This window comes from Babylonia areolata, chromosome 5 (assembly GCF_041734735.1).
Source record: "Babylonia areolata isolate BAREFJ2019XMU chromosome 5, ASM4173473v1, whole genome shotgun sequence".
Lineage (NCBI taxonomy): Eukaryota > Metazoa > Mollusca > Gastropoda > Neogastropoda > Buccinidae > Babylonia > Babylonia areolata.
Window position 1 is genome coordinate 56,520,305 of NC_134880.1, and position 11,668 is coordinate 56,531,972.

The 11,668-nt window shown below is 44.9% G+C and overlaps 1 protein-coding gene across 2 annotated transcripts in view; it reads right to left on the reverse strand.

Moving 5' to 3' along the window:
* Window positions 1–545: 545 nt before the first annotated feature.
* The window catches only part of LOC143282203 (neural cell adhesion molecule 2-like), a 435,261-nt gene continuing 424,138 nt past the window's right edge, over window positions 546–11,668 (reverse strand). For both annotated transcript variants that reach the window (XM_076587794.1, XM_076587793.1), the window contains 3 exons: window positions 11,589–11,668; window positions 2,715–2,738; window positions 546–2,005 (listed from right to left, as the gene is read on the reverse strand). The exon at window positions 11,589–11,668 is cut by the window's right edge and continues 68 nt beyond it. In XM_076587794.1, the coding sequence (XP_076443909.1) occupies window positions 1,806–2,005; window positions 2,715–2,738; window positions 11,589–11,668 (304 nt within the window). In that variant the 3' untranslated portion in view covers window positions 546–1,805. The remainder of the gene's footprint in view (window positions 2,006–2,714; window positions 2,739–11,588) is intronic.

Here is an 11,668-nt window from a genome sequence, read left to right on the forward strand (position 1 = left end):
CCACTATTTACACCCGTCATGCAAATGTCCTCCGTGTTTCCTTTTGTAACCCCGCACCGTTAGACTGAAACGTCACAGCTTTCATATACATGCCCTTACCATCTTATACATTTTTTCTTTTGCAAAACACAAAGACACAATCGCGCAAATGCCAACTTTGAAAGTGGTTCCCTGTTCACACGGTAAAAACATGTACAGCTGGTCCATCGTGCTTCGCCCTATTTCCCTTTGCATTGCAATTCACAGCCGGATGAAAGACAGACGAGAGAAAAATCTATCATCCTACCTTTTTCAGCCAGAAAACACAGATCACTGACTCAGACGACAGCGGACCTCTGGTGGAAATACGGTAACGATGCACTCATGTATTTGTAGGGAATCAACAGACTGATAGAAACAAAAGCGATCATTCACTCTGCGCTTGATGTAAGAAGAGTGAAGACCCGGACAGTTCGACTGCTCTTTCTGAGACAGTCCTGATCAGATCAAAGCGTCTTCTTGAACAACTCTCATTCACGAAGCCGGATTCTTGTGTTAAGGAACAATGGCTTGCATGCATTGCCCGTTTCCCCTCTGTCTCCAAATCAGAACTCGTCCGTCATTTCTAGAGGTTCTTTGTCTTAATAATTTAACTGCACATTAAGGTATAGTCACTCATATACGATTAGTCATGTCCATCTTGAAGTAGCCGTGCGTGTAAAAACAACATTATCACCAACAACGGGACACAGTTGGAAAGCAAACGAACGCTCCATAAGCACTGTATCAGGGAAAGACAACACACTCAGCACAATGCACAATCACAGCGTTGTTGGCGCAGTGCAGTAACCCTAGGGGAGTGGTGGTGGTGGTGTGTCTGCGACAGCAGCTTTGGAAGTGAACTGCACCAGTCACCCAGTGACAGCCTTTTTGAAACAACCTCCCCACTCTTGTTGCCAATCATCAAATTAACGCGTTGCTGTTTGTTTCTGTGGTTTTGATGTCGCTTCAGCAATAGTGTTAAACTGGGTAGATATTCCATTTGTATCGTTTGCTTTGGGCTTCATTCCTCGGGGAGGTTGAAGAAGGACGCTGTGAGCATCACGGCGAGGTTCTCTGCATCAATAACATGCACCATGACCACACAGCGTAAGGTCAGTGGGACCAGCGGCTGTCCGAATTGTGACGAGTTGTAGCATGACTCATTCATTTGACAAACTGGATTTTACCCGCATGAGCACAATTCAAAAGCCGTTCCTGACAGCTGTTAGTACACGAAAACTGGTGCATCTGCCGAAATAGTCAGTAGAAATAAAAAACAAACAAACAAAGAAAAAAACAACAAAACCAACCACCAAAAAACATCAATATGCCCATTGATTTGACATCAGTGTCAAAAGTTACGGAGTACGGGTGTACGCAAACGTTACGTTACATTTTACAACCACTTCAAAGTAACGGGTGTACGCAAACGTTACGTTACATTTTACAACCACTTCAAAGTAAATATTGTCCCCAACAAAACAAATAACAAAATATTGTCACCCCCCCACACCCTCCCCCGCCCCCCCGAAACAAAAAAACACCAGGAAAAACATGTGTGATCCACCGAAACAGAAGAAAAAAACAACCCACAACAACACTCCCGGTAAAAAACAACAATAACAACAAAAACAACAGAACCGCTTTGGTCTTAGGTACCAGAAACTGTCCTTTCTTCTCCTCTGTCAGATCACAGAGAAACAAAGAAAACAAATCACCAACATCTCCGAAACGCAATGAAAGGGAATTCCGCCCCACATACACAGCTAGTCGTCCCCCCTCAATCAGGTGAAGAACAAGAGAAGTCTGCTGTGTGCCACAGGCCAACACGTCACGGACACACACAGCCACACGAAAGAAGCCAGAACAGTCCCCCAGCTGCAGGATATCCGGTAAGCCCCGCTGCCGTGGTTTGCCTGCTGGTCAAAGTAGCCCTTCCTCGGGTCGTAGTAGCCCTTGCTGGGGTCGTGGCTGTCCACTCCATCTGAAGAGAGAAAAGAAAACGGTATGAAATTATCAGTCAAATTGTTTTGTGCGGTATATAGAATAAGCACAAAATGCTCTTTTTTAACATCAAGCAAAACAAACAAACAAAAAAACAAAACAAAATCCCACACGAAAATAATACAAGTCAAAGTCCAAGTCAACGTGAAAGTCATAGTAAAAATTCAGTTTCAAGATTATAAATTATTTGAAAAAGAAACAATTACCTTTTTAACATCAAGCCAAACAACCCAGACGAAAACGTATCAGTCAAACTTTTGTTTACAAAAGGTAAATTGAATATGAAAAAACCGCTGTTCTTTTTTTCTCCTATTAAGCCATCTGAAATATACATAAAATTACAGAGTGGAAGTACATATCGAACTGTATATGCTTTTTATCAAGCAGCTCCACACACAAACACTCTCGCAAACGCCCACGCGGGCAAACATACACTTAAACATACAATTACACATAAAAAATACACGCAAACAAACATAAAAAATACCCCTCTTAACGCGCTCGCACGCGCACGCACATTTACAGACATACGCTCGCACACTTACTCAGCCACAAACACACACAAGCGCGCATAAACATATGCCCGCGCACCAACACACATGCACACGCAAGCACACGTACCGCCACTACCATACCAACCTACCACTATCACAACACCACTGACACACGAAAACTGGAGGTCTGCTTACCTCTCTTCACATTGTTGGTGTCCGCTGAAACCAAACAAACACACAAATAATCAAAAGAGGGTCAATGAAGTGCACGCTCAACATTCCACATTCAAACAAGAACTCTGCACGGACAAAGTAACTGAACAAACACAGGAAGAAAAAGAAATACAGCCGAGGTTATAAAAGTTTTATCGATCGGTCTTACACACACACACACACACACGCACACAGGCATACGCACACACATTTCACATTCGTATTTCGTATTTCTCTTTTTTTGTCACAACAGATTTCTCTGTGTGAAATTCGGGCTGCTCTCCCCAGGGAGAGCGCGTCGCTACACTGAGAGCGCCACCCATTATTTTTTTTTTTCCTGCGTGCAGTTTTATTTGTTTTTCCTATCGAAGTGGATTTTTCTGCAGAATTTTGCCAGGAACAAGCCTTTTGTTGCCGTGGGTTCTTTTACGTGTGCTAAGTGCATGCTGCACACGGGACCTCGGTTTATCGTCTCATCCGAATGACTAGCGTCAAAACCACCACTCACGGTCTAGTGCAGGGGGAGAAAATACCTGCGGCTGAGCCGTGAATCGAACCAGTGCGTTCAGATTCTCTTGCTTCCTAGGCGGACACATTACCTGTAGGCCATCACTCCACACAAACATAAATCTGTAATCATCCTTTGATTTATGTGGGCTGAGCGAGACGTGGGTGAACTGGTCTTTTAAATGTTGTTTTGATTGTCCTGTTAACACTATCATGTATTCTGTATATTTCTTCAACTTAAAAAAAAAGAAAAAAAAGAACTAACGGGTATTCAGCCATGAAATGGCTCCTTTGCGGTCGGCTGGGTTATAAACACCATGCTTCAGTCTAATTAGATCCCTTATCAATAGAAGAATATGATGTGACAATCGACAGCATAAATGTGCACTAGTATAACACAGCATCATAAGGCGAAAAGTGGTTGTCAGAAAGATGGACAGTGATCTGTTTAGAAAACAACAAGGAAACTCTGGACATATAAACCAGAAAGCAATATAACTGCTGATCGAGCCAGCATCAGGCAGGGGCCAAACGTTTCTCATGTACACAGTAAAAACAGGTTAAAGATCCCATCAGGCATGAGCCAAACGTTTCTCATGTACACAGTAAAAAAGGTTAAAGATCCCATAGCCTTTTACGGGCAACGGGCAGTGATTCATGTCCACTGTGTCAATGGCTCGGCACAGGAAGGCAGTGATTCATGTCCACTGTGTCAATGGCTCGGCACAGGAAGGCAGTGATTCCTGTCCACTGTGTCAATGGCTCGGCACAGGAAGGCAGTGATTCCTGTCCACTGTGTCAATGGCTCGGCACAGGAAGGCAGTGATTCCTGTCCACTGTGTCAATGGCTCGGCACAGGAAGGCAGTGATTCATGTCCACTGTGTCAATGGCTCGGCACAGGAAGGCAGTGATTCATGTCCACTGTGTCAATGGCTCGGCACAGGAAGGCGGGACCCAGTCTTCTCCTTCCGCCGTTTTAAACCTCCTCAGCGGAAGTCAGGTACCCATTCATACCTGTCGTAGAGTGAGGAAAATGGAGGTAAGGTGCCGTTCCCAAGGACACAGCACCACGCCAAAACGGTGCTACGGACCCGGATCACTGGTCAGCACTGGATCACAAGTCCAACGCCTGAGGAATTGTGCCGTGAAGCCTCAACGAAATCATACTACAGTTGGCTGAATATCGGAACCAGCTAACAAGTCTGAAGGAAACGGCTGATGGGGGAAAAAGTCCAGCAACAAATCAATTGTACATAAAACTCAAAACCCTTAAAGATCACATACATGCATTTCAACTTAAACTATTTACTTCCAAAGTGGGAGAACAAGCTAACGAGGGTGGGAGCAAGCGAGTGAGCGAGAGAGAGAGAGAGAGGGGGAGCGAGAGAGAGAGAGAGAGAGGGGGAGCGAGAGAGAGAGAGAGAGAGAGAGGGGGAGCGAGAGAGAGAGAGAGAGAGGAGCGAGAGAGAGAAAGAGAGAGAGAGGAAGCGAGAGAGAGACAGAGACAGAGAGAGAGGAGCGAGAGAGAGAGAGAGAGAGAGAGGGAGCGAGAGAGAGAGAGAGAGAGAGAGAGAGAGAGAGAGAGAGAGAGAGAGAGAGAGAGAGAGGAGCGAGAGAGAGAGAGAGAGAGACAGAGAGAGAGGGAGCGAGAGAGAGAGAGAGAGCGAGAGAGAGAGAGAGAGAGAGACAGAGAGAGAGGGAGCGAGAGAGAGAAAGAGAGAGAGAGAGAGGGACGGAGAGGCAGACACAGAGACAGAGACAGAGACAGAGAGACACAGACAGACAGACAGACAGACACGGTCACAGACAGACAGATAGACGGAGGCAGAAAGGCAAGTCGTAGAACTTTCACAGTCAAACAGACTTTTTCCATAAACTGCAATCAAGCCGAAAGAACCCGAAACAAGCCATGCAGGAAGTGACTTCTAGAAACTAACGAAAACACACAACACTGGGGAAACGGCCTCCACCCCTTCTGACAGGGTCTCCGCGGCAGTGTGGGCTGCAAGCGGCATGAATGATAGGACACACTGCCGTGACAATGGCTTAAAAAAAAGTTAAAGGTCCCTCGACAAGAATTAGGAGACACACTGCCATGACAATGGTTAAAAGAAAAGTCCTTCGACACTAGTGACAGGACACACTGCCATGACAATGGTTAAAAGAAAAGTCCCTCGACACTAGTGACAGGACACACTGCCATGACAATGGTTAAAAGAAAAGTCCTTCGACACTATTGACAGGACACACTGCCATGACAATGGTTCAAAACACTTAAAGGTCCCTCGACACTAGTGACAGGACACACTGCCATGACAATGGTTAAAAGAAAAGTCCTTCGACACTATTGACAGGACACACTGCCATGACAATGGTTCAAAACAGTTAAAGGTCCCTCGACACTAGTGACAGGACACACTGCCATGACAATGGTTCAAAACACTTAAAGGTCCCTCGGCACTAGTGACAGGACACACTGCCATGACAATGGTTCAAAACACTTAAAGGTCCCTCGACACTAGTGACAGGACACACTGCCATGACAATGGTTCAAAACACTTAAAGGTCCCTCGACACTAGTGACAGGACACACTGCCATGACAATATTTCAAAACAGTTAAAGGTCCCTCGACACGAGAGTGAGATGACACACTGCCAAGACAATGGTTAAAACAAGAGTTAAAGGTCCCTCGACACGAATGGCAGAACACACTGCCAAGACAATGGTTTTTTTTTTTTTTTTTTTTAAGGTCCCTTCGCCTTTTACAATCCTAGGGACAGTGAATAAATATCCAATCTACCTATGGCTCGGCATGGGATGGCGGGGACCACACCCTCTCCTTTCACCGCTTTTAACTTTCTCCAACACCGAGTCAGCCACTCACTCATTCACGCCTGGGTGGAGTGAGAAAATCGGAGTGAACCACAATCCCAGCGACACACCACCATGCCGAAACGGGGCATCGAACACCGACCACTGCAGAAACCTGGGTCAGAAAACAATGACCATGTCACCAATCAGCACGGCGGGGTCCGGAAAGAACCATGATGATGAAACGAGCAGAAGACTGACAAAACTGAGCACACCGATACAAACATTGGAGAACATCAACAACATCCACGGCAACAAAGGAAATGCGTACGTATGTACGTGCATACGTAACACGTTTGTGCACATACATAGATACATACATTGATACATACATACAAACAAATTATATAGCTACTACTATACTGCTAACACAACGATTGCTATTGCTGCATGTTGCTAAGTAGCACAACAAACTATCAAACAAAACAAAACATAACAACAGTGAACGTCTGGCATAATTGGTGCGACGAAAATCGTTTCTGAAACTTCGAAATTTAGTTTGGTCCTTTCTCTCTTTTGTTGGTTGAACGATGTAAAAAACAAAACAAAACAAAACAAAAACAAATCAAAACAAAACAAAAATAAAACAAAACAAAACAACAACAAAAACAACAACAACAAATAAAATAAAAGAACATAACAACAACTAAACCTGGAAATTAGTGACGGTTTTTTTAAAACCCAAATTATCTATTTGAATTATTACTCAGATTCTGAGACAATGTTATTCATGTATAAGTGAATGCCTGTTTTCTTTTACGGTATTTTAACCCTTTTACTGATGAACTATGAAACGAGGTCAGTCTGAAGTGCGTTTACTAGTCTTTGTGTGCTTACCACTGATGTAGCTGATATGACTGATCAAGAGCAATGCAATTCCAAGCGGAAGATGTCTGAAAAGAAAAAGGTAACCGACCTCCTGACTTGTAAGCGCTGTCTTATCTCAGTGGGGTGACAGCCCTTCACTGACTTCCTGATCTGTAAGTGCTGTCTTATCTCAGTGAGGTGACAGCCCTTCACTGACTTCCTGATCTGTAAGTGCTGTGTTATCTCAGTGAGGTGACAGCCCTTCACTGACATCCTGACCTGCACGCTCTATCTACTCTCAGTGAGGTGACAGCCCTTCACTGACATCCTGACCTGTACGCTCTGTCTTCTCTCAGTGAGGTGACAGCCCTTCACTGACATCTTATCTCAGTGAGTTGACAGCCCTTCACTGACATCTTATCTCAGTGAGATGACAGCCCTTCATTGACATCTTAGTGAGATAACAACCCTTCACTGACATCTTATCTCAGTGAGTTGACAGCCCTTCACTGACATCTTATCTTAGTGAGATGACAGCCCTTCACTGATATCTTATCTCAGTGAGATGACAGCCCTTCACTGACATCTTATCTCAGTGAGATGACAGCCCCTCATTGACATCTTATCTCAGTGAGATGACAGCCCTTCACTGACATCTTATCTCAGTGAGGTGAGAGCCCTTCACTGACATCTTATCTTAGTGAGGTGACAGCCCTTCACTGACATCTTATCTCAGTGAGATGACAGCCCTTCACTGACATCTTATCTTAGCGAGATGACAACCCTTCACTGACATCTTATCTCAGTGAGGTGACAGCCCTTCACTGACATCTTAACTTAGTGAGATGACAGTCCTTCACTGACATCTTATCTCAGTGAGGTGACAGCCCTTCACTGACATCTTATCTCAGTGAGGTGACAGCCCTTCACTGACATCTTATCTCAGTGAGGTGACAGCCCTTCACTGACATCTTATCTCAGTGAGGTGACAGCCCTTCACTGACATCTTATCTCAGTGAGATGATAGCCCTTCACTGACATCTTAGTGAGATGATAGCCCTTCACTGACATCTTATCTCAGTGAGATGACAGCCCTTCACTGACATCTTAGTGAGTTGACAGCCCTTCACTGACATCTTATCTCAGTGAGATGACAGCCCTTCACTGACATCCTATCTCAGTGAGATGACAGCCCTTCACTGACATCTTATCTCAGTGAGGTGACAGCCCTTCACTGACATCTTATCTCAGTGAGGTGACAGCCCTTCACTGACAAACATTCTGGTCAGCATCAGTCACGGCGGTGCCATGAATCAGTTCCCGTGTCTGGCTTGGTGCTTGTTTCATACATTGCGCAATGACCATTGCTTCAGGTTTGCTTCTGAGGCTTGCAGATCCCGGAATGCATTCGTCCCCACATTGTGTGGCAAGAGATTTTCATAGCCTTTTCATTAACCCTTTGGCTGATGAACTTTGGCAAGAATATCAGCGTGTCAACATCTTTAACTTCAGTTCTTCCCCTTTGTGTACACATTATATTGCTGAGCACATGTATTAGTAAAAGCCAAGAGGAAGAAACGAACCCGGGTACAGAATGATGACTGACAGTCTGGCCTCTGCCCTCAGTCGTCTCTGGGTGAGGTGACATCCCCTTCTCTGCAGAACATACTTGTCAGAAGCACCCAAGGGAAAAATTACACATATTTCCAGTTGTTCAGATCCGAGCTAAATAAAATCATATCTAGCCCACTGTTGAAGTTGATTAATGTGTACGGTACCGTTTGGTGCAGCGTTTAGACCAGCCCCACCCGAACGTGTCAAAACACGTCGCTGTATTGTGCATAGGTTCATGTCTACAGAACTTTGCAGGCGCCGTTGCAGAATCGGACAGGCGTTGGACGTTTGGTACAGTGTCCACCAGTGATATGGGTTCGAGGCCCCGTTTCGGCAAGCATGTGTGTGTGTGTGTGTGTGTGTGTGTGTGTGTGTGTGTGTGTGTGTGTGTGTGTGTGTGTGTGTGTGTGTGTGTGTGTGTGTGTGTGTGTGTGTGTGTGTGTGTGTGTGTGTATGTGTGTGTGTGTGTGTGTGTGTGTGTGTGTGTGTGTGTGTGTGTGTGTGTGTGTGTGTGTGTGTCTGTGTGTGTGTGTGTGTGTGTGTGTGTGTGTATGTGTGTGTGTGTCTGTGTGTGTGTGTGTGTGTGTGTGTGTATGTGTGTGTGTGTGTGTGTGTGTGTGTGTGTGTGTGTGTGTGTGTGTGTGTGTGTGTGTGTGTGTGTGTGTGTGTGTGTGTGTGTGTGTGTGTGTGTGTGTGTGTGTGTGTGTGCTTTACTCATTTTCCAACCCTCTCTTTCCGCTGCACGGAACTTCCCAAGCCGAGAGACACGACACAGGTGGACTGGATCAACTCTTTCCGCTGCACGGAACTTCCCAAAGCGAGAGACACGACATATGGAAGGGATCAACTCTTTTCGCTGCACGGAACTTCCCAAAGCGAGAGACACGACATATGGAAGGGGTCAACTCTTTCCGCTGCACGGAACTTCCCAAAGCGAGAGACACGACATATGGAATGGATCAACTCTTTTCGCTGCACGGAACTTCCCAAAGCGAGAGACACGACATATGGAAGGGATCAACTCTTTTCGCTGCACGGAACTTCCCAAAGCGAGAGACACGACATATGGAAGGGGTCAACTCTTTCCGCTGCACGGAACTTCCCAAAGCGAGAGACACGACATATGGAATGGATCAACTCTTTTCGCTGCACGGAACTTCCCAAACCGAGAGACACGACACAGGTGGACTGGATCAACTCTTTCCGCTGCACGGAACTTCCCAAAGCGAGAGACACGACATATGGAAGGGATCAACTCTTTTCGCTGCACGGAACTTCCCAAAGCGAGAGACACGACACAGGTGGAATGGATCAACTCTTTCCGCTGCACGGAACTTCCCAAAGCGAGAGACACGACATATGGAAGGGGTCAACTCTTTCCGCTGCACGGAACTTCCCAAAGCGAGAGACACGACATATGGAAGGGATCAACTCTTTCCGCTGCACGGAACTTCCCAAAGCGAGAGACACGACATATGGTAGGGATCAACTCTTTTCGCTGCACGGAACTTCCCAAAGCGAGAGACACGACATATGGTAGGGATCAACTCTTTCCGCTGCACGGAACTTCCCAAGCCTAGAGACACGACATATGGAAGGGATCAACTCTTTCCGCTGCACGGAACTTCCCAAAGCGAGAGACACGACATATGGAAGGGATCAACTCTTTCCGCTGCACGGAACTTCCCAAAGCGAGAGACACGACATATGGTAGGGATCAACTCTTTTCGCTGCACGGAACTTCCCAAAGCGAGAGACACGACATATGGTAGGGATCAACTCTTTCCGCTGCACGGAACTTCCCAAGCCTAGAGACACGACATATGGAAGGGATCAACTCTTTTCGCTGCACGGAACTTCCCAAAGCGAGAGACACGACATATGGAAGGGATCAACTCTTTTCGCTGCACGGAACTTCCCAAAGCGAGAGACACGACATATGGTAGGGATCAACTCTTTCCGCTGCACGGAACTTCCCAAAGCGAGAGACACGACACAGGTGGACTGGATCAAAATGTTACACGCACATGAACCAGCCATCTCTACAGGGGCTAAGACAACAGTGAATAATTAGGATGATGCTGATAATAACAATAATAATGATGCTGCTGCTAATAATAATAATAATAATAATAATATAATGCTGACAATAATAATAATAACAATTATAGTAATGATAATATTGCTGCTGCTGCTGCTGCTGATAATAATAATAATAATAATAATAATAATAATAATAATAAAATATATGATAAGATAATGATGCTGATATGATAATAATAATAACAATAAGAATAACAATAACGATGATAATAATGATAAAAAGAAGATGAAAAGAAAGATAGAAAAGAAAGAAAGAAAGAAAAGAAAGAAAGAAAGAAAGAAAGAAAGAAGAAGAAGAAACAACAACAAAAACAACAACAACAAAAAAAAGAAAACAAAAACTCCAGAAAAAACCTGAACGGGTTAAAGTGAAACACCAACACGGCCACCAATGTCGGTACGGCTGAGACAACAGTGAGGAGAACAAAAAGCAGCAAAAGGGGAAGTAATAAAGAAGAAGAAAACGACCCCAAAAATTACACATTCTGAATGGATTAAAATCCAACACATACACGGGCGCGTACCAATACAAACCACATCAAAACTAACACTACATCGCCACCATCTGACACACAAACACACACCAACACCAATCTCTACAGGGACTAGAAAAACAACAACGACGAAGAGGAATCATAAGAAGAAGAAAAAGATATAGAAAAAGAAAAAGAAGACGATAAAAAACCACACACACACAGGCTGAATGGATCAAAGTGTAACACATACATGGCCGCGTACCAATACAAAACACATCAAAACTAACACTACATCGCCACCATCTGACACACCAACACACACGAACACCAATCTCTACAGGGATTAGAAAAACAACAACGACGAAGAGGAATCATAAGAAGAAGAAAAAGATATAGAAAAAGAAAAAGATGACGATAAAAAACCACACACACACAGGCTGAATGGATCAAAGTGTAACACATACATGGCCGCGTACCGTTTAAAACGTCCACCCTTTCGCTGGCGATCTGCAAGTCGGATGTACGGCACACGTAGATGCCAGCGTCCTTCATCTTG